General features: G+C 30.4%; 6 protein-coding genes across 8 annotated transcripts; 3 read left to right on the plus strand and 3 right to left on the minus strand.

The window, feature by feature from the left end:
• Positions 1-66: 66 nt before the first annotated feature.
• On the minus strand, positions 67-2177 carry LOC108545430 (sorting nexin-7). The gene is made up of 7 exons (XM_017897046.1): positions 2013-2177; positions 1642-1797; positions 1460-1570; positions 1186-1350; positions 927-1119; positions 579-853; positions 67-500 (listed from the first exon to the last, which is right to left on the minus strand). Exons 1-7 carry the CDS (start codon positions 2175-2177, stop codon positions 141-143), a joined length of 1425 nt encoding a protein of 474 aa, XP_017752535.1. The 3' UTR covers positions 67-140.
• A 1796-nt stretch (positions 2178-3973) lies between these two features.
• Positions 3974-12153, plus strand: Rfx (regulatory transcription factor Rfx). 2 transcript variants are annotated; one of them, XM_017897028.1, is made up of 17 exons: positions 3974-4072; positions 6229-6539; positions 6718-6910; positions 7580-7685; positions 8376-8475; positions 8542-8697; positions 8954-9085; positions 9367-9548; positions 9610-10080; positions 10181-10302; positions 10373-10470; positions 10526-10681; positions 10752-10954; positions 11031-11184; positions 11262-11313; positions 11391-11629; positions 11974-12153. In XM_017897028.1, exons 1-16 carry the CDS (start codon positions 4063-4065, stop codon positions 11432-11434), a joined length of 2490 nt encoding a protein of 829 aa, XP_017752517.1. In that variant the 5' UTR covers positions 3974-4062; the 3' UTR covers positions 11435-11629; positions 11974-12153. The 2 variants fall into 2 exon arrangements, with proteins under 2 accessions (XP_017752517.1, XP_017752518.1); XM_017897029.1 differs by having other exon boundaries at positions 6730-6910.
• A 5019-nt stretch (positions 12154-17172) lies between these two features.
• LOC108545426 (traB domain-containing protein) lies at positions 17173-19792 on the plus strand. 2 transcript variants are annotated; one of them, XM_017897038.1, is made up of 7 exons: positions 17173-17200; positions 17617-17835; positions 18371-18579; positions 18722-18836; positions 18905-19041; positions 19119-19522; positions 19631-19792. In XM_017897038.1, the coding sequence occupies exons 2-7, from the start codon at positions 17619-17621 to the stop codon at positions 19782-19784; spliced, it is 1236 nt and encodes a 411-aa protein (XP_017752527.1). In that variant the 5' UTR covers positions 17173-17200; positions 17617-17618; the 3' UTR covers positions 19785-19792. The 2 variants fall into 2 exon arrangements, with proteins under 2 accessions (XP_017752527.1, XP_017752528.1); XM_017897039.1 differs by lacking the exons at positions 17173-17200; positions 17617-17835 and adding an exon at positions 18161-18242.
• Positions 19793-19956: 164 nt separating this feature from the next.
• Positions 19957-20729, plus strand: LOC108545427 (probable histone-lysine N-methyltransferase set-23). Its single transcript, XM_017897040.1, has one exon. The coding sequence runs from the start codon at positions 19974-19976 to the stop codon at positions 20727-20729; it is 756 nt and encodes a 251-aa protein (XP_017752529.1). The 5' UTR covers positions 19957-19973.
• Positions 20730-21371: 642 nt separating this feature from the next.
• Positions 21372-22837, minus strand: Cchl (Cytochrome c heme lyase). Its single transcript, XM_017897050.1, has 4 exons — positions 22715-22837; positions 22262-22493; positions 21818-22173; positions 21372-21736 (listed from the first exon to the last, which is right to left on the minus strand). Exons 2-4 carry the CDS (start codon positions 22484-22486, stop codon positions 21490-21492), a joined length of 828 nt encoding a protein of 275 aa, XP_017752539.1. The 5' UTR covers positions 22487-22493; positions 22715-22837; the 3' UTR covers positions 21372-21489.
• Positions 22838-23778: 941 nt separating this feature from the next.
• Positions 23779-26260, minus strand: LOC108545433 (probable serine/threonine-protein kinase clkA). Its single transcript, XM_017897049.1, has 4 exons — positions 26112-26260; positions 25639-25825; positions 24142-25554; positions 23779-24067 (listed from the first exon to the last, which is right to left on the minus strand). The coding sequence occupies exons 1-4, from the start codon at positions 26146-26148 to the stop codon at positions 23779-23781; spliced, it is 1926 nt and encodes a 641-aa protein (XP_017752538.1). The 5' UTR covers positions 26149-26260.
• Between the last annotated feature and the right edge of the window lie 453 nt (positions 26261-26713).

The raw sequence follows: 26713 nt of genomic DNA on the forward strand, positions 1-26713 counted from the left end.
GATGAAACTGATAAAGTCAGTTTCTTAAATGCAATAAAATGTTTGTCATTATTGGCAAATGATGGCTTTAAGTTTTTTTACCTTTGTAAATGTATAAGGTTATTATTATGTGTATGTCCGAAAATGAAAGATTGCGTGATTCAAACAGGAATTTTAATAGGTGGTCCTACGCTAACTTCAGATCCTATTCCATTCAATTTTAAACCAGTGAGAATTTCTTCCCATGCGTTCATACACTGTTGGTAATGTCGAATTTGTCGGTCTGCCATTGAAATTAACATATTTTTCAAATCCACTTGCTTTTCTACATTCCACCTTTGTAAATCACTTCGGAGATTTTCATTTGCACACTCTACGCGATCTTGCAATAATTCTGCTTGCTTTGCTAATCGTGGTATAGCTTGCCCAAGTCTTTCTAATTTTTCATTACGAGATTCTGCTTTCCAAAGTGATCCACCCCAATTCTGCGTTGAAGTGATACCGCTCGCAAGACCCATTAACTATTCAAACAATTAAGACCACGAAATATACCAATATATTAATATTACTTAAACTTAAAAATAATATTTGATATCTACCTGATCCTTTTCTAATCTTTTTTTCGCCATAACTTCGACAGTCATTTCGTATTCAATTTGCATCGAATCTCGGCGGGATAAAGCATTTTTAACTGCATCTACATACGAAATGTATTCTCGTTCCTCGTTTGGGACATTTTCCAAAAGTTTTTGATGAGCCATTGCATTGCACTCAATTGCTTTAGCAATTGCTAATAAAAAGGGTGCCAATTCTGGTTCAGATGTTGCCCATAAGGTAAAAATTGGATGTAATTGGTGCAATTCCAACAAATAATCTAATGATACATATATAATTTAATAGAATATATAAGAAAAAATAATTAATGTAATGGGAAAACTACGTTTTACCTTGTCTTTCCTTATGTATACGATGATTTATCTTATCTACAATTGCTAATTTTTCACTAAGAGCTGTACAATAGTCTCGAATTTGTTCAAATTCAAAATGACGTTTCATAGTATATGTACTTGCAATATTTTGCAAAGAATCAGTCATCTTAACAAGTACATTTCCACGATTTTTACGATATATAAGGAATTCCTAAGAAAGATAAAAATATAATATCTAAAAGTACAGTGAATAAAGGGATTATAAAAGTTTCCTTACTGCAGGTTTAGTGGCCAAAAATATGAATAGATTTTTGTCACAGCTAAGAATTGGATGATTCACAACTCTATTGAGAAAAACATGTAATAGTTTCATGCGAGCTATAATAAATTCTTTAGAATAACGATCTAACTGAGCAAGCAGTGTATGCTTTCCAGGCATTGGCTGTAACAATATCATTAATATGTAACATATGTTAGAAATTACAAAAATATCCTAAAGGAAACTAAGTAAACATAGGATTAATATGTTTTTCAAAGATGTAATGTCTCACTGGTATGATACGTGTTGGATATGAATCCACCAATTTCCGTCGTAACCAAATAAAATCATTGTAACGTCTTCTAACAACATACTCTCCTTCTTCAAATTCTGGTCTTGTAGACTAAAATATCACAGAAATATTATCATCAATGGTATATATATATAAATATCTATACTTATAATAAAACTTACTTTTGTTGTTATACGAAAAGTAATATAAGTTTCAAGAGTTTCAAGATGTTTTTGTGGATTGTCTACTTTTACTTGCAAATCCCTAGAATCCGTTTGAAAATCTGATATTTCTTGTTCTGGCAAAGTAGAGAAACTATCAATAGAAGGAGAAGCTATCTGAAAATTGAAATTGTATTATATAAAATACAATATTAAGTATCTTATATTATAAAATATTATATGTGATATTATATTTTATATATTTATATATTTGTATTACTTATTTATGCTATTAATTGTATATAATGAATTTTTATTTTGAAGTAGTGGCTCTCATTTCTACATTGTACTTATGTAGTGACTACCAGAGAAGTTGCAGGTTATAATCTCACCACGGAACCCTCGACGGAGGTGCTACAATTCGAAAGGAAATCGACATCGCGGCTCTCTTGCTTAATAACACCACCAACTGCCATTGTGCTTACTTCTAAAATCGCAGTATCTTCTGTATTCTTCTCACTCAAATTTTCCACCTCAATTTCTGAAGAGGTCATCATCTTCAAACTGTCAAGCAACAGAGCTTTAACGACACTGCGTCACAATGCGCAGCATTAGATGGAGAACGAGTACGATACGCACATTGATCATATTTCAAAAGCTAAAAAAGTTTTTAAATATAAAAATTTTGCATGAAAAGTATTAAATGCTGTGCTATGTTACAATATGCAAGTATTATAATTTACCCGCCCTTTTACAAGAAGTTGTACATTGTTCTCTGTAATTGAAGAACTATAATTTGATCTTCGATTGTTACAACGCGTGGTTGAAAAAATTTACGATATTCTGGAGTAAAAAGCAAATAATTTGTGCCCGTGGAAACCGTATCTCGGGATACAGTCGACACCTTTTCCCGCGATTAAAACTTAAAAATTTTCACGTGTACATCGCGATAGTATGGAGTGGCAAGAAGAGGATGAGTACAGTTCCATTTTTTCCAAGAGATATTCCATAATGATGGCGGAAGAATCATCATTACCAATTATTTATTACCGATCGCAAAATCTATTATCGAGTAAGTTTTATCTATTTCTTATATCACGACTAAAAGATTAAACATATAACGAAGTCTTTTGAAATTTAATAATATTTCCAGCCAATGAGTATTACGTCTTTAACCATTTTAGAAAAATTTTATCCATGGCTTTAATATGATGGTAATAATAGTTATATGTATGGATGATTAATAATTTATGATTGTTTACTGTACGATAATTTCGAATCGCGCGCCATATGAAAGCGCGGTATAATTGTATGATTTTCATTAATTCAAACAAAACAAAGAAACATTACAATGAATTATAGATACTGTGACGTATTACATGTAAAAGTATTTTAAAATCAGTGACTAATCTAAATAATTGTTCATCAAAGCAAACGAAATATCATAATGCAGTTAGTTGGTATCATATACAGTCTATGCATTAATATACTATTGCGCACGCATGTAATCTTTGTCATATAATATAGTTTTCATTTACAAGTAACATTCGCTATTTCAGAAGACAAGATTCCCTATTTAAAAAAAACTGAAATTTAATCTTATCTAAATAAACATTATAAATTTTAGTGATTTAATTAAATCACTGTCTGATTGTTTAGGATAAAAAGAAGGACACCCGCGACATTATTCATAAGCGTAGCAATAATTCTCTAGACCCGGTTCAAAATCAATCCGCATCAATGTTTTTTTTATTGATATATTAATATTATTGTATATTTCAGCATATGTAATTGCAAACGTGATTTAAGTAAGGTTGCAATACTTTCGCAATATCTACTATACAAAACTGAGTTTATAAAATCCAGTATTAATTCAGTCTGCTATTTATGAAATTGCATTAGGAATTGATTAAAATTTTAATAAAAAAAAAAACAACTAAAATGATTAAGAAACAATATATTTAGACGAATAAATAAATAAATAATATTTTATTTGCATCGTGTGTTACCATTGTGCATATAAAATGAATTTAATCGAATAATATTGACTGAAATTTAAAACGAAAAATAGCAACTCTTTTAAAAGGTATAAATAATACTGGTAATCTTTAGTACTCATTTTCTATTATGGTTATCGTACCCCAGTAAACGGAGATTAGGTACGATACTGGTTGTGACGCGGGCAGTGATGCCGTAGTCAAGGCGACCGCAGCAGCAGACAACCAACACTCCGACCAGCCGTCGACAACAAAATATACAGGTTCGTCGGAGTGTGCTGCTCCGCTTTTCCACTTCTACGGTGCCTTGATTGTCCGCGTGGTTTCCTGGGTGACAAGTACAGCGGTTCCTTGAACGGGAAAAGCCCGGTTGAAATACTTGGGGGGATACGTTCGGTCGCGCAAGTGCGCCCGGGCGTCGTGTTGAAAGTACTACACGCCATTCATGAAGACAGGTGAGTAAAAAAGAAACGTATGAACCGCGCTTTCTTCCTATTCTAATTACGATCGTTACTGCGCGTGTTCTCGCAATTTTCCAAACTTCTCTGCGGGAATAAAACATAACATATACGGAAATTTAATGTCGCATGTTTATTATGCACTGCTATATTAATTTTATTATTTGCAATATGTATTTATTTCAAAGTAATTGATGCAATTTAAATAACTATGAACATTGTATTCAAGAATTTTTTAATTTTTCATGATTAGGTTTTTTGATGCAGAGTTATCATACAATGGTCATTCATACGTTGATGTTACATTTTTCTAAATGAAGATTCATTTAAAATATTAATACTACACTGTTAGGACCATGAATCACTTCATTACTTAGATATGTATATAAAAACACAATATTTGTATCAAATTAGTACTTTAACTTGACATATATTAAAAATTTCAATTATTTTAAATGTTATACTTTCTGAGACAAGTATATCATTTGTATATTCCATATAGCAAAGATTAATTAATTCCTCCCATAGAAAACCATTACAGATTTCTTGCTTTATATCTTCCCCTATTGCATTACGCTTTGCTGATTTTATTGTGTACCCTACCTGGGGGATATCTAATATTTAGAACCCCATGTAGCATTTAATTAAAGTAGGCTTATCAATTCTATCAACAATACATACTTCGTAAAATATGTGAGTAAAAGCACAACTAGAGGCACGTATTCATCTTAAACTAAATGCTTTTATCTTTTCATACATTTTCTATAATGATATTGTTGCAATAAATTTTTTATTTCAAGTTCTGTAACATCTTTTATTCAATATATTTGTAAATTATATTTGTATAATGTCTATATATCTTATTTTGTATTTGTAAAAAATTTTAAATATATAAATATGAAAGAATAGAAAATATGCAGTATAAAGTAACAGATAAAGTGCATAGAGTATTTTTAAGGATCAGTCATGCATAACAAAGGCCAGGTGCATATATACTGTGCTTTCTAATGTAATTACCCCTTCATAGAGTGATAATATTGAATATTAAATATCTCTGTAATATTTCTTTTCCTTATATTAATTATTACTCATTAAATTTAAAAAATCTAAATAATTTTATGTAGAAATTATATTTGCAAGAAAATAGTAATTTTTTTTTTTGTAGAATATATAACGAAAATTCCTGTTTATCCATTTTGTATAGCGTTTACGCGAATATGCAGGTTAATTCTAAATTTTATTTCTATTAGATAAAAGGAAATTCTAATACTCTTTAATTGCATCTATAATCCGACCTTTCGTATTGATACATTTAACCCCCTTTAGAAAGTTTTGTATCCACGCGTATGCTGCATTTTAGGCACCACCCCTCTTCCTTTCGTTTTCTTCCCTTTGAAACATTGTGTTTGGTACCTGCCACCCTACAGGTACAGGATGTACTAATACATCTTGCTGTACATGCGTCGAATCGACAGTGACGTGTTTCATTCGTATTGGAAGCTCTTCGGGGGCTTCCCTTTGATCTGTAGATTATTGAATGCTGTACACCTGCGAGAAATTACGTAGACGATCCTTCTTATATGTAGGTTAGGGTGTCTACTAATCTATCGCTATAACTAATAACTAATTTGTAGGCATCATCGTTCAATCATGTACTATTATCTTTTAGCCTATCAATATACATGTTATGTACTAAATTTATTATAATAATAAAATAATAAAAATTATTAACTACATTATATTCTTATTCTTTTGATACTCGTATGATTGCATTTGTTATATTACACAAAGTAATAATTTTTACATATGTGAGTTTGTATGTGCGCGCGCGTGCGCGCGTGTGTACGCGCGAGTGTGTGCGCGCGTATGTGTTGTATAATTTGAATTTGTATTTGTATTTATTTACGAAATATTTATTCTTTCCTTATATTTAAAAATACTTCAAACAATAATTCTGATAACATTTTGAAATCAGTGTATAGACTTTTGCATTGAACATACAACAATTTTACTTCTTTTATTTATTAATTAGTTATATTTTTAATAATTATAATTTGCAAAAATCATGAGAATTTATAACAATTCTTCATGTATTAAATCTGTTGGAAAACATTATTGATATTTATTGCATCTGTATGGGTATATGTCTACAGATTCTTCCCTTCATAAACGGGGAGGTAGCAGTGGTGGTGATACAGTGGGAGTAGAGAGAGGTGAAGGAGTGATTGCCATGACTACGACAGGAGCCCAGTATGCCCTCGCAGCATCCACCAGGGCTAATAGCAGTGGGGGTAGCTCTACTACTGTGGGGGTGGAACCTAAGCCAAGCGTTGTTGTCGTGACTACTTCTAGCTCCAGTGCCAGTGGTAATGCAGCACAAAGTCAGTCCACAAGGGGTCAGCAACTTATCACTGTTGTTACTAGTTCTGATCCATCTAGCCCAAACAATCTACAACCCATACAGGTTTGTTAAATTACAAATATATTAAATAATATATGGTAAATAAAATTTACAAAACATATTTGTGAACTATATATGTGATCAATGTGATTGAAGATGAAAATTTTGATAAATCCTTATATTATTATACAGACATTTACTGTTGATCATGAGAACATGCATACTATAAATAATAATTTAGTTATTGGTTCAGGATCCACTTGAAACAGCTGCAGAATCTTCCAACGGCTCAACAGGTACTCCAGCGCATGTTACAGCACAAGTAGTAGTGAATACAACCCATTCTGGTCAGCACACTCTTGTTGACTCCGATACTGCGTCCACCTCGGCTGGTACCATCGTCAGTGGATCTCCGCATTTTATTACGGTAACAGGTGCGTTTTAAACAGAAGATAATTTGAACATATTTTCATTTCATTTAGCTGTTAGTTGCAAGACTGTGGATTACAATCTTGTAAAATATTCAAGTATGACAGATTGGTCTTAATGATTAACGTTAATATATGTAAAAGAAAATCGTGATAAGTTGTCAAAGGACTTCTTATAAGATATGTATGTTAGGGGTGAGTATCAGGATCAGTTTGAAAAGAAATTATAGTGTTTGAGTAGAGATTTGGCCCTTTCCATGCTGCTGAAAAACATGCACCTCTGTTCTACTCTGACTACACTAGGCACCAGTGACTCACCATCCTACGCGTCCCTCACAACGGCAGTAGGTGAGGGCAGAATATAATCAGCATGCATTATTTTTTTTATTACTAATATTCAACATATTTGTAAAAAAGCTATGTATTAATTAATTTTGCATGTTCTAGTACGTTTCTTACTTGTATGAATAATAAAGAAAAAGTGATTATAAATATGTGGATATCAAGTTTTATTTTAAGAGTGCAAGTGCTTATTTAGATGCACTCTATTTTTTCCTAGCCATTAGTAAGGTATAATTCCATAACTCTTAAAAGTTGTGTGCATTTTACAAAATTTAATTCATATAAAAAGTGTCAATTGTACAAATAAATTTAAATATGTTGTGTTTGTTTCAGTATCTGGTGAACCAGAGGCAGTGGGGTCCGAGTCGGTTTCTCATCCTACTTATGTTCAATATGTTGAGGGGGATGGTTCCACATATATACCGACAAATGGCCAGATGTAAGTACATTAATACTCTTACGCGGTGCATACGGATTATCCCGCCTTGGCACACCTAAACGAGTCGTGAGGTCGGTATTTCGAAGGTTTATAACACGATCGTAAAGAAAGGCTATTTTCGAGTTGGAATCTTGGAATATTGGGGAGCAATGAACAAGATGTACTTTCGAATCTTAATTTCGTCCACGCTCAATAGCCAAAGACATATAAGACTCGGTAATTTCGAAGGATTACTCCGAAGCTTTTTTAACGGCACCAACTACCTACGCTTCGGATCTAGAGGAATGCCGTAAACTTTAGGCAAAACGCTGGACCTCACGCCAGCTCAGGTTTCGACCCTTCTTATCGAAAGAAAGTGCGTCAAGGGCAGTATGAAAGAGTGGTCACGATACTTAGGATGCTGCTGATTGGAAAATTTTTTGAAATAACCAATTAGCGTGCATCTTGAGCATGTGAAGGCGAGGGACCAAGAACCACCAAAAAACTCAACAGAAAGAATCGAGACACTGAACAGTACATACGTGACACAGTAAACGAGATTACTTGCCGCACAAACCTATCAGTTCTAGACTATAAAATGTTTAGAGTATCCTACGCGTTTCCAAAGGAGAAAATAACTCCTCCGCGATGCGTAGAAACAAATACTACATTTTATCTATTATATTGAATTCTACAATTCCTGGTTTACAGGACATATCCTGTATATGCTGTTGGAGAAGCAGGAGCTATGTATACTCCTGCCTCCAGCCAATATTATACACCAGCAACTACTCCAGTAACATATGCTCAGGTAACTTATACAAAATTTTATAACTAATGACTTAGTATCACTTGAATAATATTTCATTGCATTTAGGTTACTGGTCAAGGTTCAAATTCTACTACTGGACAATTATTATCTCAGGGCAGTGGCACATATCTTATTCAACAAAGTGTCGTAGATGGAGATCCCACAGCACATGCATTAATATCTGCAGCTGCTGCACGTGCTAGTCCTCAGACAGAAAATGCGGTAAGATAGCCATGCATGTTTATGACTTTCGTTGCTTTTAATTTCTTATATTTTATTTTTTTTTGTTATTTTAAGAGTTATTTTTAGTAAACTTTTAGAAATAATTTTGATACTGTAGATATATTTTTTTGATATAATAGTAATTTGTATTGCAAATTGTTTTACAAAATTAGATAATGAATGAAACTCTATAATGAAGCTATGTCTATAAAAATTGGGTTTTAAAATGGTATTGGTATGTTGGGTTGTTTGATAGGAAACTGTGGTTAGCGGGGGTGGAGGGGCATACTTGATCAGCGGTAATTCAGGAGGTACTGCTGTCACCGTGGAAGATGCTGCAGCTGCAGCTGCAAACATGACGCATGCTACTAGAGTTTCTCAAGCGACAGTAAGCTGATATGTGATTTCCATTTGCAAGCTTAGCTGTTCACTAGTTTGTTATAGCATGTAAGAGTGCTTCTTTAAAAATGCTTCAGACAAATATATAACTTAATTTGGTTACAATAATGCAATGAAGGTTTTGTTTAACATAAATATCATTAGTATTATTAGTACATGGATGTTTCATGTTGCTTTAGCTAGAATTTTACCTTGATTGGTTGTAGCAATTTATCTACTATTTGTCAGTAATATAACTTTAAGTTTATAATAATTTTTATGTATAATTAGGTTCATTGGTTACTCGAAAATTACGAAACAGCAGATGGTGTCTCTCTTCCAAGATCCACTCTTTACAATCATTATCTACGTCACTGTTCTGAAAATAAGTTAGATCCTGTAAATGCCGCGAGTTTTGGAAAATTAATACGTTCAGTTTTTTTGGGTTTAAGAACCAGGCGATTAGGCACAAGGTATAAAATTTTATTGTTTTCTTCTACTAGATTATCTTGTAATTATCGTTACTTTTTATAGAGGAAATTCGAAGTATCATTATTATGGAATCCGCGTTAAACCAAGTTCTCCTTTGGTTATGCTAAATGAGGATGGAACACCTCGTCAGCAACAAAGTACAAATTCACAAACAAAACGATTCAAATTCGTAAATCAAAAACAGGATACCACATATGAGAATAATGCACATTCGAATACAAATATTTCTTCAAATAATTCATCACCACAGTATCATCAGTACCTTGGTGAGGCAAGTGGCGCCATTCCAGAATTTCCAGAAATAATAGTTGGACATGGTTCATCCCTTCCAGAAGATTGCACGTTAGAAGACATTGATACGTTCCGTAGTATATACAGAGAACATTGTGAAGCCTTTTTAGATGCTGTTCTCAATTTTGAGTTTGCTACCGTAGAAAGCCTTTGGAGAGAATTTTGGCGTAGTCAAGACAATAATAATGGCGATGAATGTGAAGAGGAAAAATATTTATCAAAGTAAGATTTTTGCATTTAATTTTCAAAGTAATTTACGAAAAAAATGAAAAAATTTAATAATATTTTGCTTATCATATTTACATTTTGTTTCTTTATTTAGAACTAAGCTATATCAAATGTGTAAATGTTCAGAAGTTCAAGACTTCATAAGGAAGGTTGACTACACATTTTATCAAAATTTAGTAGAAGTATTAATGCCTAATGTGTTGCGACCTATACCAAGTGAGTTATGTTCACCATTTCATTATATATTAACTATGTTATTATGGTATCAATTAACATAAATGTTTAGGTTCGTTAACACAGTCTATACGAAATTTTGCAAAAGGATTAGAATCGTGGTTAACATCAGCAATGGCTGATTGCCCTGAGGAAATGACACAAATAAAGGTACTATTAAAATATAGTAATAAAATAATTTTTTTCTAATGATATTCTATTTCAGTTAACTGCTGTATCTGCATTTGCCCAGACACTAAGGCGTTACACATCGTTAAATCACCTTGCTCAAGCTGCACGTGCAGTGCTTCAGAATTCTAGTCAAATAAATCAAATGCTAGCTGATCTGAATCGCGTAGATTTTCATAATGTGCAAGAACAGGTATTTATATCAACAAATTTAATATAATGCTTCTCCTAATTATGAAAAATATTCGTATGTATATTTATAGGCCTCATGGGTATGCCAATGCGATTACGCTATGGTACAACGTTTAGAAGCAGATTTTAAAGTGACATTACAACAACAAAATTCATTAGAAGATTGGGCAATTTGGTTAAAGAGTGTTGTAACACAAGTTCTTAAACCATTCGAAGAGAAACCAACGTTTGCAAAAGCTGCTCGACAATTTTTGCTCAAATGGTCTTTCTACAGGTAATTATTGAAGTATATAAGAGAATACAATAAATTACTTATGGCTTTGATTATGCTTTAATTATTTGTTCAATAGTTCCATGGTTATTCGTGACCTTACTTTAAGAAGCGCAGCTAGTTTCGGATCTTTTCATCTAATTCGATTATTGTACGACGAGTATATGTTTTATTTGATCGAGCATCAAGTCGCAGTTGCAACAGGAACAACTCCGATAGCAGTAATGGGAGATGTATGTATTCTTGTCAAATAATGTAAAATATATTTTTAATGACTTTTGAATTAACAATTGGTTTTATTTTCTTACAGAAAAGTCAAAATTGCTCTTTAGTTAGTGCGTTTGGCGCTACTTCTAATGGAGGTAAGTTAGATATTTTTAATATTTTTTATAAGATTTATCTATTTATGTAAAACATAATTTAGACATTTTTCTTTCAGATACATTAAACACAAGTCAACCAAAGCGTATGAAATTGAGCTAACTGCGTGCCTACGCCTTTTAGTTTTGGAAATATGCCAGTAGCACCTGAGAATGAAACGTTAGCACAAGAGCATGCAGGCCTACTAACACACTAGTCCCATAAATTATAATTTTATATAAGATGAGATCTTATTGTATTATGACTTTAACAAAGAAGATTTTTGCATAAAAAACGCCCAGGATGTATACAATCTAAGTAAGTTTGTGTGATATAAAGTGTAGGAATATGTAATGCAATCTTGTGTCATATAAATATATGATACAAGTATAAGGTATCGCTGGCACGATGTTTAGTACATTAATGTATCATCTAGTCGAAACATCTTTGAAATGTGTATGGGACCATGAATTTATCATGCCCTTGTAGTAATCAATATTAAAAGCTTACTTGATTAGTTTCATTCTTTTTTAAACTTTCGTGTGTTCAAAAAATTTAAATAGCCTATTTTAATTTAAAAAAAAGCAACGATTTAAAAATCTATTAACAGGCCATATATAACTTGAATTCTATTGTTTCATGTAATATACTTTACTTTTTAGCATATTATACAAAAATCAAGTCGAGTAAGCTTAAAATAGCAAACATCAGTTTGTGCAAAAGAAAAAAGAGTCAGGTAGGCAACATTTTTAACAGGAAAAAAAATTATTTTCCTGCCATTCATATCGACGAATTCTATTTTGCACAAATAATTGAGTAACGTTTTACTAGATCCGCCCTGCCGCCGGTATTGAAAAAAAGTAGTAATTATTATTCCTACTGAAGCAGATGCAAATTAGGTTATTTAATATAACGATATAATTGATACAAGTTTTAGAAATTTCCAACATTCATATTTTTTAATGCGATTTATTAATTATACATTGAACAATGTAAAAAAGTTCTGTTGTGAGCCATCTATTACACTCTATATATATTCTTTCAGTACTTTTAAACGAATAGTACAAAACAGCGATGAAAAAAATGGTGAATGTAACGATATAATGTAATCGTTTTAATTTACTGATAGAATATACATTATGGTTTTTACATTATGTGTACATATATGAATGACGTGACAGAGAATTGCATAGTTGTTGAAATTTAATAGAAGAAGGAAGAAAAACATAAAATTGCAAATTGTAACAGTAAAAATTATGAGTGTCTTCAAACATACTTCGCATTTATTACATAATTTTAATATATTTAACTATGAAAAAAACTCTGTATCGATAAATGATTTGTATTTGTAGACACTCATCAAATAACTCACCAATCTAGTAAAAACTAACTAAATTTTAAGTATGCATTGCGAATTTCACATTATATTCTTTTTTTTTTTTTTTTTTTTAAAACCGTTATAAAAGTTAAAGACATACATAATATTTTTTTATGTACGGTATTTAAATATTACAGTTTTCACAAAATAAGTAATAATTTATGATTATTATTAAATTTAATTATATCTATTATAGCCATTTCTTAAATACAGAAAGTTGGCTAAATTAATAGAGATATATTTATATTTATAATAGTATACCAAAAGACTTATATTCTAATTTGATCATTTCTGTAAGCACTTTAGTGTACGTTAACAAGATTTAATTCATTGTACACTAAAAGTTCATCAAAACTTTACAGCCACTATTATGTTCTATCTTTATAATAATTTGATATTTTTAAATTTCTCATATTTCACATACATCATATTATACCTTTATTTCATGTATTTAACAACATGAATGAATATATACATATAATATCATATCCTTCGAGTCAAGTGCAAAGTTCAATGAAATTGACATGTTCTGATTGAAATATTTTTCCAATAACACTTATGATTAATAATGAATATCAAAAACTTAGTCTAATAATTCCTTATTTATAAAAAAATAGTTTCTTTATGAAGCTTACACTCAAGTTAACTTGAATTACAGTATCATTTTAAGTTTCCAGAAATACACTCTGTGTATATGTATAAAGTTAATGCTTGCACTTATACAACCATGATTATTGAATATTTTGTGAGATGAATATATCACAAATTATTGTTCAAAATTATTAAGAATTGCATGCGAGCTCATTCAAATACAGACTTGATATTGCAAATGTATTTTTTATTGCAAAACACCACTATATAGATTGTTTAATTAGACTTTGTGAAAGTACATTATATATTTTACAAGAAATCGACGGTTGTTGTATAAGAATATGCAAATTGCCTAATTTTCCAAAAAAATCCCAAATCAGATGTATTTCAAGGTGTAAAAAGCAAATAATTGCATAAATATTTGAAATCATTATAGAATGCTACTCTTATTCAATACTGAATTAAAAGATAGAACTGCTATGAACAAACTAAATGTTTGGCAAAACTTGGTGCCTTTTATTTCATACAAGAAAGAAATGAACATTTTTTTACTGTACCTTGATTATATAGAGAATCGAGGCCAAACGACCAAAATGAATAAAACAGATAGTTATGCTCTTCCTTTAGGGCTTCTTTTATAGCGTTTTACTTTGTAAAAATGTTAAGAAATTTTTTCAAAATGGTAGAATGAAAAAAGGAATTAAATGTATGTATGAAAGAAGATGTATGGATTTTGTAGAAATATTGTACCAAACAAAAAACATTGCTTCTTTCAAATTTAAATGATTCTTTTTATATAAAAAAAATTTCTTCCAAAGTAATATTCACTTTGCTGAAGGTCATAATAAAGGGTACTAAATACTGGTCAAGTTTATTACATTGCGATATTCGCAAATAGTTTTAATGAGAGTAGAATATATGTATATACGTGTGTGCGCGTGTGATGTATGTGGGCATGTATGCGTGTTTGGTGTGCGTGCGTGCGCGCGCGCGCGCGCATGTGTGTGTGTTTATTTATTGTATAAAAGTATTGCATACTAGTCAAACTTTATAGATTTAAGTCGAAGACAGGGATTGAGTATCACACAGTAAATTGACCATTGATTGCGTATTGTATTATTTATGCAAAGGGAAAGAATAGAATGTTTCCATAACTATAATGAGCTTATACATGTAAAAACTACTGATATGTGTACTTAGCATAAGAATGGCTTTCTAAGAAATTTATCTTTCTTTTCTTGTCAATAAGAATTCATGCAATGATGGCAAGTACGACTGAATATAGAAATGTGGTTAATTAAATCAATTTTTAAACTAAAATGTGTAAAAATCGAAATCAAAGAGTGATGTTCTATTACATAAAAATGATGCTTCTTAATTTAATATTTTACACAATTCTGTATTCATTGATACTTGCTTGTACTTTGTATTTTTTACGTAGTATTATACAATACGTAGTATTGGTGTTCGTAAGTTTTACATAATTATCACAAAGTGCAAGCAATTGTAGTCTTGTTGTTGATGATAAAAGATCAAACTTGACACAGTTTCCTATGTTGCGAAAGAAGACGGCCTTAAATAATTCCAATTGTAAGACAGAAAAAAGATTTACTACATTGTTAAGAGATAAACACTGAGAACAAATGAGAAAGAAGAAAATTAAGAAATACGTTTGAAAGAGGAAAAGTAAAAGTATCATTTTCCTTATAACTTAAAGAAAATATTTTGATACCTCCAGATTTGCACAAGTCGAGTGTCATTCATTACTGCTTAAATAAGATTATTTTTACTGAATGCAGCTCAAAATGATAACAATTTATATATATATTATGTGAGGTGTAAGAAACTAAAAACTGTGTGAATGTGTGGTTCACAAAAAAATGAATAATAAATATATGTTTAAAACTTGTAAGATTGCATTTCTTATCTAATAATTTGTGATATTATCAATTGATAATATTTTTTAATTAAATATTTTTTAATAGATTACTTTTAATGAATATATTTAATTACAATATTTATAATCCATTCATTTAAAAAATTAAAATAATTTAACACATTTAAAATCTGTAAACTAGTATTTTGTGTTTTGTTTTGCAAAAACCTATAACAATATTATAAGAAAAGCATATAACAATGAATGTTTTAAATTTATATGTATTAAATATTTAAAATTATTTCTTTTAATTCAAATATGAAAAAAGTATTATTCTTTTTATTTTTAGTTTAATTGTTATATATATTATAAAAAATAACATTTTTTTATTAATTTATATATGGAAATACATGATTGCAGAAAATTTAGTATTTATTTTTTTCACAGTACAATAACATGAGAGATATATAAATAATTATTACTAATTTCATAGAAAACAGAGTACGTCCTCATTAATATATAGATATATAATAACATATATATACATAGGTTGTAAATACATAATATATAGATGACAGATATGTCACATTTTTTTATAAAAATTTTTGTATTGAGTTTTAGAAGCAGTAGATGTTACTATTGAAAATCTATAGCAGTGTGTAATGTGAGTTGGCAAGTTTACGTATGATTAATAAAATTGAAATCAGCTAATGAAGCTACATATTGATGTAAGAAAAATGTTTGGGAAAACCTAAAATATTTCGTGGCACTATAGAAATTTATTAACTCAAGAAGTTGAAGGCAATAAATAAAGATATTAATAATTTTGCAAGAAAAAGCAATTCAGTTGCTGTTATTGATTTGGTTGATTAGGTTATAGACATGATTAGGTTATAATCGTCATCAATAATAAACATTTACTAATCAAATTTAAAAGCCACAAATCTGAAGAAATTGTGCTGCATCCATTCAATAAGTTGTTTGTATTTTAACTGATAGAGTGCCCAAATGATAAATAGAAATATTCAGTAAATTGTACATAATGTACTTCATTTTTACCTATCTGAAATGTCTTGTATCTCACGTATAAATAACACCTGTTTCCTCTTATTAGCAGTCATATTGTGCGTAGTCTACATATATACGTCTATATTTTGCAGTAAAAGTTGTGAAAAATTTTCAAAATTTTGATAAATGTAATATATGTAATACAAAAATAATGTAGACTGTAATGTGTTGTAATTTGAATATACTTAAATATGGTTAGAATAGATTTCACATATCATATATTCTTTTTATCCATTTCATTCTGCAAAGTTAATGTATACTATGTTTATTGTACCAACAATACAAATATAGTAGGAATTACAATATATACGAATTATTATATGAAAATAGAGATAGATTAGATTAAATTAGATTAATAAATTATTCTTTCAGTTTTTATACATTTTGACAGAAATAAAAAATAATTCATATCTATAAAAATTAAATATAAAAAGATGTTATAGATTTATTATATATTATATAATTTATTATATAATACTCAATACAAATATTCTATGTTGCTGTACGATAATAAGATTTGGAGGAAAGGAATATTTATATTTATAATTATTAATATTAAGTATATGTTACCAGATTTATGTTACAGTGACAAGCGATTGAAGTTTGGACAATAATCGATATTTTGTTTATAATTGACTAATTGATATAGTATACTACTGTAACTAATTTCTACAATAGTTTGCAAATAATTAAAAAAGAAAATTTAAGCAAAATTTACTTCACAATTTGAAGTTTATAAAATTAACTTATTTTGATAATTAGGTATCGATTGACGTTTTTTTTTTTTAAATTAGTGTTAAGTTGAATGACGTAGATTGCCACGTCATTTATAAGGAACAAAAAGTTGTGTCCATTTTAATAAGTTTTCATCTTTTTTTTATTCATTTACAAATACAAAATAATAAATGTTTAAGACATTATTTATTTTCTAATATTTTTTTTTTTTGTGTCTTATAAGAAATTTTAAATCAATTTGGTGAGTAGATGAATGCAATTATTGAAACCATATTGTTATTTTTTGAGGTTATACAAAGATAACGTAGTCAAGACTTCAGATAAGAACTTGGGGTAATTCTCTCGAAATTTTCTCCAGATTTTCTTAAAATTGCAACAATTTTTTTCTTATCCAATCAGAAATTGCTTTATATTCATATTATATATACCTTAAATGTATTGGTCAATTAAATGTGAAAGAAGTTTCTTTTAATTAATTGCAATATGAAAGAATGAAAATTTTTTGTAGTTTTAAACAGTCAAAATCAGTTAGGAGAATAATTTAACTCAGTGTATATTTTTAATTATTAGGTATAACAATTAAAAATGACATTGTGATATATGAATATAAATAAGAATTTATAAATATAAATAAGATATTAATATAAGATATTATAGATATGAACTGCAAGGTAAGGGAAAATGCTCTGCTTCCAAGATTACATTGTATAGTTGATGCAAAAGATACTAACAATGATACAAGTTTACATATCCAAAATTCATCTGAAAAAGTAATTAGTAATGAATTGCAAATAGATATGCAGTCAGTCAATAAATTTGAAAATGAGCTGGATGTTGCAGGACTTTTTGTAGATAATAAAAAAGGACAGTGTAAAGGTAAAAATAAAATTTTAGATAAAGAATTCTTGAGTGATGGTAATATCATTAATAATGATATTAGTAATTCAATAGTACAAGTGAAAAACATTTATTATAAATAATTGTTTATTACAGTTTCCTCTTTCTTTAATTATTAGGAATTTGTTAATAAAATCAAACATATGGTCTTCAATATGTATGTTATTAGATACTTAAAAGAATACTTTAAGATAGCTGATGTTTTAAGGTTTCTTTAGAAAAAGACCTACAAGGTCTTTCTTTCCCTCTTTGTTTTTTTAATATGATAATAAAATCAATATACACCCATTGACTGAATTATAATGTAAGTTTGATGCAGTAGTATATTAGTGTTCTCAGAATGCCAGTGCAACATAAAAATAAAAAGAAGTTATCAAAACATCAAGGTATCATCATCACTTATAGAATAGTCTCTATAAGATTCTATTTTTACAAAAATTCAGTTTATACCAACATTTGTCAATTTTTTTAACACTAAGATTTCTATTTAAATCAAGTTTGTTTTCACTCACAGAAGCTGTTGGTCATCAATTAAGATTTAAAATTCACAGTGAAAGTAATAAAGATAATGATACTAATGCTTCAATTCAATCAGAATATGATGCAAGTATAGATGAAAAATTACCAGAAACAGTGACATTACTCACTACACCGGAAGGAGGAAAACTTTATCTAGTAGGCACAGCACATTTTAGTGTTAAAAGTCAAAATGATGTTGCAATGGTAAATACATTTTATTTTATTTTTATTAAATGTATTAAATATATTTTAGACTATTTAAATATTGTCTCAATACTTTTTTTTTAATTTAATTACCTAATCACCTCCTACTAATTTAAAATATATCTTTTCTTTACTATTAAAGATCATTCAGGCTGTACAGCCTCATATAGTTGCAGTTGAGTTATGTGAAGCTAGAATTAACATCATAAACATTACTGAGGAAGCTATATATCATAATACAAAAGAGTTAGATATCAGTAAGTTCTTTGGACTGGCTTACTTATATAGTGTCTTTGACATAATATTAATTTACTTTGTTTCGCAGGTAGATTAATTGAAATATTGAAATGTTATGGAGTTTATTATGGATTGTTACACATTGTATTATACCGCATGATGGCTCGTCTTGTCAAGGAATTTGGAATGCCACCAGGTGGTGAATTTCGTACAGCATTTAAAGAGGTAAAGTAGACCAGATTAACTTTAATTGATTTAAGCAACAATATGAAATAACTATGAATTTCATGATGCTTTTTTAGGCAAAAAAAATACCAAATTGCATTATACAATTAGCTGATCGTTCAATTAATGTGACATTCTTACGTGCATTGAGACAATTATCATGGTGGGAAATTATAAAACTTATATGGTTAATTATACAGTCAGACTCCTGCATCAGTATACAAGATATAGAGCACTATAAACAAAAGTGTGTATTAAAGCAAATGATTTTATCATTGAAAGAAAAGTATCCAGCAATAGAGAAAACATTTATCACAGAAAGAGACATATATCTTACATACCATCTTCAGGAGGCCATTGCAGCTCAACTTACTTCAAAACAGTCACCAAGAGTCGTAGCAGTTGTTGGCATAGGACATACTGATGGAATTATTAAGAACTGGGGAAAAGTGGAAGCTTCTGATATATTGCCTATTATGTGGTATGGGTAGATTTAAGACATTTTATTATTCACAAATACAATTTATTCACAATTTATTCACAAATAAATTATTACAAATAGCAATTATCTTTTCATTTCTTTTTACAGGGTGCCTCCCGAACGTTTATCAAGCAAGATATTTGCATATGCAATTAGAGCTTCTTTTTGGGGAGCTACAATTTATGTGGGATATAAAATTATCCCACTACCTTCTACTAATGTACTGAAATCAATCAGAGCGTCGATTGCGCGACTATTATAGGCCAGTGTTAAACAATAGAGTAGTTGGAATTTGACTTTTAGAACCCTTTATTGATATATAACGTATACTTTCTATCAAGAAGAAAGAAATGAAAGCAAAATAATTGTTTTCTTTATTTTGTGCCGCCTGTTCTTAAAAATTCTGTTGAATTTTCTTGAAGTTTTTCATTGATATAAGATTATAATAAGTATGGAGGCGACTGCTTGTGCAGATGAATATGAACACATTACACTTGATGTTATGTATGTAGTACATAATATACCAGGTCCTGGAATAAACTTGGAGGAATTTGAATCAGAATATTCACTAGGTTGTTCATGTACAATTCGGTGCTTCGATTGTTCATGTACACGTGGTTCCCCGAATTATATCGATGGTCGAATACTAGACGAAAAATTATCAGTGCCAATAATTGAATGCAATTCTCATTGTACTTGTAGAGAAAATTGTGACAATAGAGTGGTACAGAATGGTCCACTGAACAGTTTAATTGTATCAGAAATTGATGGAAAAGGACACGGTTTATTTACAAGTAAACCCATTAAGAAAGGTCAATTTATTTGTGAATATGCTGGAGAAGTGGTAAGTATGGAAGAAGCAAGACGTAGAATTGAGACGAATAAAAATACCATGAATTATGTTCTTGTGGTTTCTGAACATATTGGAAATCAAGTAATAGTGACTTGTATAGATCCAAAATATTTTGGTAATATCGGAAGATACGCTAATCATAGTTGCGAGCCAAACGTTAATCTTGTACCTATAAGAATCGAAGGTCCAGTACCTCGATTATGTTTGTTCGCATCTAGAGATATAGAAATTGATGAGGAAATAACATTTAATTATGCTGGCGGAGTTCCTAATTTTGTCCATAAACTCAGTCATACACCTTGTCTTTGTAATTCCAACAAATGTTGTGGCTATTTACCACATAATACTATTTGAGATTGTTAAGCTCTTGAATAAACTGGTTAAGAATTTTTTAAATACAGTAAATTGTTTTTTCGATAATTTTGTATTTAATTGTTATTTTATGTTGATTCTTTGTTTTGATTATTTATTGTTATGCGAAACGATTTGAACTATTTTAGAATAAGATGGTGTTTTAAAAGTTATTTACTTTTTGTACAAAAATGAATCCATAATACTTTATATTTTCTTAAATATTTAATCATTTTCAGTTCAGTGGATATTTTATATGTGGATGAGTGGTTGGGGAATACACGCACACGCATGTTTATCAGTCTTCAATCTGAAATAAATATTCATGCATTTTAAGTAACACTAACATTATTACTAATGTAGCCTTACTCAATATACGAAGCATCTGAACAAAATTTCTTTGATTTCCATGTTATTAGGTACAAGTAATGTTCAGTACTGACAATAAAGTGGTGTATAATATATAGGAAAACGAATTTCAGATTTATAAAAATCTCTTCAATTTATTAGAACATACATATTCTATGTCAATTATTTTCATCTATCTTCTTTGGAATTAAGTTTTTGTAATTGTATAAATACTAAAAAATATTAGCATAACATTTAATATCCTTTTCGTTTCTTAAGTATTAGTGAAGTTTCATTTTAATATAATTCATTTATCCTGTATTTTAAAAATTGTACATTACATAAATGTAACACATAATCCATTAAAGAGTGTAGAATTAAATAACAAGCTAATATTTCTTCATTCTATTCATTTCTATTGTTTTTCTTTATCCTTTGTAATAGATTTTGATGTTAATTCACTACTGTATCTCCAACGCAACCATGCCACCCTCATACGATCCCAAATGTTTTCTATTGAATCCATAGCTGGTCTAACATCCAGTATCGTAAATGTGTATTTTTCACTAACTGCTCCGCCGTCATAGTAATCTATAATATATCGTACATCTTTCCCACATCTATCTATAATCCAGTCATGTCGATCAAATGGTAACTCATATCTGAAAAGAAAATTTTGCACATTTATTAATATAATTTATTAAGAATAATTTCGAATTATTCTTTGCTGTAATATAACCAACCCCATCCAATATCGGATCCGTGCACGTGGTGAATAATGCTTTGCTTTGCCTCCAAAACTCCGCAGTTTTGGAGTGCAGCACTCTTTTGCGTGAAGTGCTTCCCATTTAAGCACTTCTTGCCATGCCAATTCATTATTTGCATTGTGAATTTTTATTATATTATCCATGTCTTTTTGTGTTATGTCATCATTTTTCCATCTCCAGCCCTTTCTTAGCATTGCATTCCAGAACATTTGTTGTGAGGGATATACCCAGAATTCTGCATTTTCTGTTGCTTTTGGTATTGACGAAACTTGTCTCTCAGTAGGCAGTGGGAAAGGCTGATCTGGTGCTGGCTGTTGATTAGCTGGTGGCATCTACAATTACATTTAAATTATTATTTAGATGTAATAAATAATTCTACAGTGTTGAGATATTTTTAAATATACCAATAAATATATTAACCATGTTAAGGGGATTAATATCTTCTGAGGCCATGTTATTAATTGGACATTCGTTGGAAAATGTAGATTGTGCTTTTTTTGATGCAGATTTATGCATAGGACATTCTGGTGGAGGTTCTCCATCAGGTTTGAGTGTTCCATGGAGCTGAGTCTTTGAAATTTGTTGCTGATGTACTGGGATAATTACATCAGCTGCAGATACAGCAGAAGTCATAACATTACCCATTTTTTTTCTACAATTTTTGTAATAAGAATTTGAAATTAAATATCTGTTTTTTCATTCAAGGAAATAGAAGTTATGAATATTGGAGTAGTAACCTATAAATAGATTATGCAATAACCTATATTTTCTGTTTCAATGTCATTGCTAAATATATTATTGCAAAAATTAAATATATACTTCTATATGAGATCTGATAATTTGATGAAAGAGAAAAGTTAATTAAATACTTACATGAAATTGTTAACATATATGATATCGTTGTTCAGATAAATCTATTTAATCATTTGCTTTTGTCAACTTAAGGAAACGTTTTAATAAATTATACAGATGTTATACATTCAATAAATTTTAGAAATTAAAGATAATCTGCTTTGAAGAATTGGAACATCTCGATCCCAAATTCTTCACGCCATTTAGAATTAAATTACAGCAGTATTAACACTTGTATGACACTATTATATCTAGTGATTTTTATTAAGATCATAATAATTTTCCCCAAAAATAGAAAATTTTAAAAAATTAATGATAAATATCCCTACATAAGTTAGGATAAATTTTTAACAAACGTCATTTTTAATTTTGTATTTATATATAAGAGCAATAGTAATAATAAATTAAATAAGATAATAACCATTTAATAATTTCATTATGAAATAGGGAATTTTTTTTCATTTTTTTGGTAGGATTTCAAATTTAAATTTGAAATTTTGTTAGGATTTAAGTTTCTTAGGATTATACAAATATAAATGAACTATTTTTAGTGCCTTTTTTTTATTAAAATATGTATAGTATATACACTCAGTACGCAAATTTTAACATGCGAATAATAATATTATATTTGAATATCTCTTGTTATATATACAAAAGATATCAAATTTCGTTGCATAAATCACGTTATTGACAAAATATTTCTTTAGTAGCAACAGCTTCATAATGAACGTTGAAACATTTTATCTATAATTTTTAATGCGTACAGACCTTCCACTCACATAATTTTTTATCCTACAATACTGTAAAAATAATTATAGAAAAAATAGGTTTGCTGGAATATTCGTTATTGTTAAATGTTTAAAATCTATGATATATATATATATATCATACAAGAATAGATCGAGTCAAATATATATATCATTTTGTAATGTTTTTAATGTGTCCTTGTATTATTATCCGAAATCGATTTTGATAATGCATAGGACACTACTATTTATAAATTCAGAAAGTTCTGTAGCTTCTTAGAAATTGTATCTACATGTGTGGCATAGATGTGTGTTTCTAAAAAATTTAATAAGAAGAAATTAATTCCTTGCGATTTTTGTCGATTCTTTGATTCCGGTTACGTGCTCCAAGTCGAGACTATCATACTCTAATCCAGCAGTGTTATCATAATAGGCATAATCGTAGTCAGTTTTTTTCCCAGATTTTGATCGCGGTGTAGTGGTATTAGGAAGTTTCGTTGTCGAGGAGAACGGTTTGGCAGATCCGCTAACATAGGTACTTCCCCTAGGAGTAGTCGCTGATTGTGGCGGTCTTTGGGTATTTGAATTGAAAGTGTTCGGATTGTATGTGGTGGCTGTAGAAATTCTCCTATGTAAAAACAAATTTTTTAGATATGAAAACCTTTACCATAGATTTAGGGATATTATATATTAATTTGCTACCTTGATACTGGAGTAGTAGGTCTTGGTGTTTCAGCCAAATGATTGATACTAGCAGGACTAAATCCAATTCCAACTGACGATCTTGCTACATCATAGTTTCCTGTACTGGTTTCAGTGTAATATTTACCATTTGATCCATCATAAATATTATACTGTGTGACCTTTTTTGGTGCTTTGGTACTGTCATAATGCTGAGATGAGCTTTTGATAGGTTGGCTAGATTTCTCATAATATTGTCCATTTTCAGTAGTCCTCACAGCACTTTGGGCCTGGGTATTGTCATTAGCAATATATTTCTTTGTAGCTGGACTATAGGTTGTAGGAGCATAACTGCTGCTTGGAAAATTGGGAAAATACTTTGTAGTTGCCTGAGAAATATCTTGCCTAGAAGTTGTACTATGTCTATACTGTCCATTATTATTGTTGTTATTGTTGTTGTAATTATTATCATAAATAATAGGTGCAGTAGTAGTAGATTGATGGGGTACATTGTTATTTCCACGTTGAATATTATTATAATTTCTCTGGTAATTTGTGTAATCATTTGCCTGGTAATTAGTGCTGGGTTGCAAGGTCGTTGATTGTACGAATTGCCCGCCATTATTATAATTCTGATTGTAATTCTTATTGTAGCTAGATGGCTTTGCTGTAGTGCTTTGACTCAAACTACCAGGATTTTGCGTATTATAATTTGAATTAGTATTGTAAGCATTATAAATTGTTGTCCTGGTTGTCGTACTAGGAGACTGGAAGCTATAATTATTCTGATAATTAGTACTTGGTCTATATGTCGATGATGGCGTGATATATCTTTGTGCATTCTGATTCTTGTTGAAATTCTCCTGAGGCTTTGCACTGCTCGATGATGCGAAGCTATTGGTTCTCTGATTATAATTATTGCCACTGTAGAAACCAGTATAAGTATTTTGATTGCCAGCAATGGCAGGTAGATGAGTGCTGGATGGTACATAGTTACTATTGCCATTGTCATTGTACTGTTGTTTTCTGTTGATCTTTCTGATTCCCGTCTTTTTTTTCTCTTGAATAATCTCGTCTTTGTAAAATTTTTCGCTTTCATAATCTTCTTCCTTGCCGTTTCTGCTATTATAAAAATTGCCACTGCTACTCCCTCTCAAATCTCTGTTACTGTTAAAGCTATTTGAGGATACTCTATTGAAAGTATTAGCTGACGAACGGACAGGATCATTTGTCTCAGATCGTTGAAGATGGTCTTGGGGTTCGGCATCACTGCGTATACTATCATAGTGAGGCGATTCCAGGCCAGATCCTATTCTATATAAGTCAAAATTATCGCTGGCGTAGTACAATGTAGCTGCTTCGCAATCAACGTCGTACCAATCCGCACAGGTCTGACTTTCTTGGTCGAATGCAGTGTCGTTTGGACACAAAAACCTTGGAAAGGAACATATATTTATGACGTACCCCTTTGAATAGGATCATGGGCAGAATACCAATTTTTCTCATAGCGTAACCTACTTGTAATCTTGAATAGTGCCTGACACGGACACACAGACGTGGAATACTTGGCAGTCAGTCTCTGGGTCAGCGTAATAACTTCCTACGATTTTGTTGCGACAAGTGAAGGAAGTTTCCGGCATGTATTGTTGTGAGTATCTGGGTGGTGGTCGTTGGAGTCCGTGGACACAGGCTACAAATGCAGTCACTACAACAAAATAGGAATCATTGAAATATGTCGTAGACTTTCATTTTCTATATCTAATTAATTTCATCATTGACGAAAGAGAAAAATTATTCGATAGTTAATGCTTAGTCACAGTTAGCGCGGATACTATCTTTGTAGCGTAAAATAGCGTGCATACTCGCAGAATTATGACAGCACGCGTTTCTCCTCGCTCGAGGAGCTGCGATAAAGAAATCTAGTGAAACACTCGAGAAACTGAATTAAATTCCTCACTATTCTAACTTTTCTAGTTTTCATCTAAACGTACCCCATACAAGGAATATAATCCTCCCAGTGGCTTCCATCCTGAATTTTTCAAGAATAAACTTTTCACTGTAGTAGTTGTTCCAAGAAAAGCTCACACTCTCGTGTTACCTTCACGGAGAGACTCTTCGAGACGACTGCGGTGTCGAGGAGAACGCCTCGACCGAGAAGAAGATACCCAGCAGGGAATGTTCTTTGGAGGATGTTTCTGGGGTCCGTAGACAAGGTAGGAGGTCTCCTTCCATACAGAAGGCACACGTGTCTGATGGGGGTAGAGGACGTAACGTTTCCTTACGTCATTCTCTGCTTGATCGCCAAAGGCAGATACTACCTGCCACTGACGATCTGCATGGAGAAACTATCGATGAAAGCTACAAAACGATCTTCTTATTGAAATTTGTTCTTCATAGATCTTGGAGTCTTTCAAGAATTCATCATGATGATTTCTGGCTCCTGTTTTGATCATTTGATCCTTAGAGCTTCTGAATTGTTCGATCGATAAGCCTAGAAAATTTTAAGGGAAGGTTTAGCTATTCTCACGATAAATGGACTTCGTGTAGTCGTTAGTCTTTTTCGGATGACAAATCACCAATAGATTATGTAGAC

The sequence above is a fragment of the Eufriesea mexicana genome, unplaced genomic scaffold (assembly GCF_001483705.2).
Source record: "Eufriesea mexicana isolate 0111107269 unplaced genomic scaffold, ASM148370v2 scaffold450, whole genome shotgun sequence".
NCBI classification, from domain to species: Eukaryota; Metazoa; Arthropoda; class Insecta; order Hymenoptera; family Apidae; genus Eufriesea; species Eufriesea mexicana.

Excerpts from the sequence above, each read along its gene's own strand:
- LOC108545430 (XM_017897046.1), bottom strand. The coding sequence starts at position 2,177 with ATGATGACCTCTTCAGAAATTGAGGTGGAAAATTTGAGTGAGAAGAAT. Across the intron at positions 1,798-2,012 it reads CCTCCGTCGAGGGTTCCGTG|ATAGCTTCTCCTTCTATTGA; the intron begins GTGAGATTATAA and ends TTCAATTTTCAG. Across the intron at positions 501-578 it reads AAAGATTAGAAAAGGATCAG|TTAATGGGTCTTGCGAGCGG; the intron begins GTAGATATCAAA and ends TTGTTTGAATAG.
- Rfx (XM_017897028.1), top strand. Across the intron at positions 10,955-11,030 it reads CTCAAATGGTCTTTCTACAG|TTCCATGGTTATTCGTGACC; the intron begins GTAATTATTGAA and ends TTTGTTCAATAG. Across the intron at positions 11,185-11,261 it reads CGATAGCAGTAATGGGAGAT|AAAAGTCAAAATTGCTCTTT; the intron begins GTATGTATTCTT and ends ATTTTCTTACAG.
- LOC108545426 (XM_017897038.1), top strand. The coding sequence starts at position 17,619 with ATGAACTGCAAGGTAAGGGAAAATGCTCTGCTTCCAAGATTACATTGT. Across the intron at positions 17,836-18,370 it reads TAAAAAAGGACAGTGTAAAG|AAGCTGTTGGTCATCAATTA; the intron begins GTAAAAATAAAA and ends TTTCACTCACAG. Across the intron at positions 18,837-18,904 it reads TACAAAAGAGTTAGATATCA|GTAGATTAATTGAAATATTG; the intron begins GTAAGTTCTTTG and ends TTTGTTTCGCAG.
- LOC108545427 (XM_017897040.1), top strand. The coding sequence starts at position 19,974 with ATGGAGGCGACTGCTTGTGCAGATGAATATGAACACATTACACTTGAT.
- Cchl (XM_017897050.1), bottom strand. The coding sequence starts at position 22,486 with ATGGGTAATGTTATGACTTCTGCTGTATCTGCAGCTGATGTAATTATC. Across the intron at positions 22,174-22,261 it reads ATATTAATCCCCTTAACATG|ATGCCACCAGCTAATCAACA; the intron begins GTTAATATATTT and ends ATGTAATTGTAG. Across the intron at positions 21,737-21,817 it reads CGGATCCGATATTGGATGGG|ATATGAGTTACCATTTGATC; the intron begins GTTGGTTATATT and ends TTTTCTTTTCAG.
- LOC108545433 (XM_017897049.1), bottom strand. The coding sequence starts at position 26,148 with ATGGAAGCCACTGGGAGGATTATATTCCTTGTATGGG. Across the intron at positions 25,826-26,111 it reads GATTATATTCCTTGTATGGG|TGACTGCATTTGTAGCCTGT; the intron begins GTACGTTTAGAT and ends ATTTTGTTGTAG. Across the intron at positions 24,068-24,141 it reads CCTACTACTCCAGTATCAAG|GAGAATTTCTACAGCCACCA; the intron begins GTAGCAAATTAA and ends GTTTTTACATAG.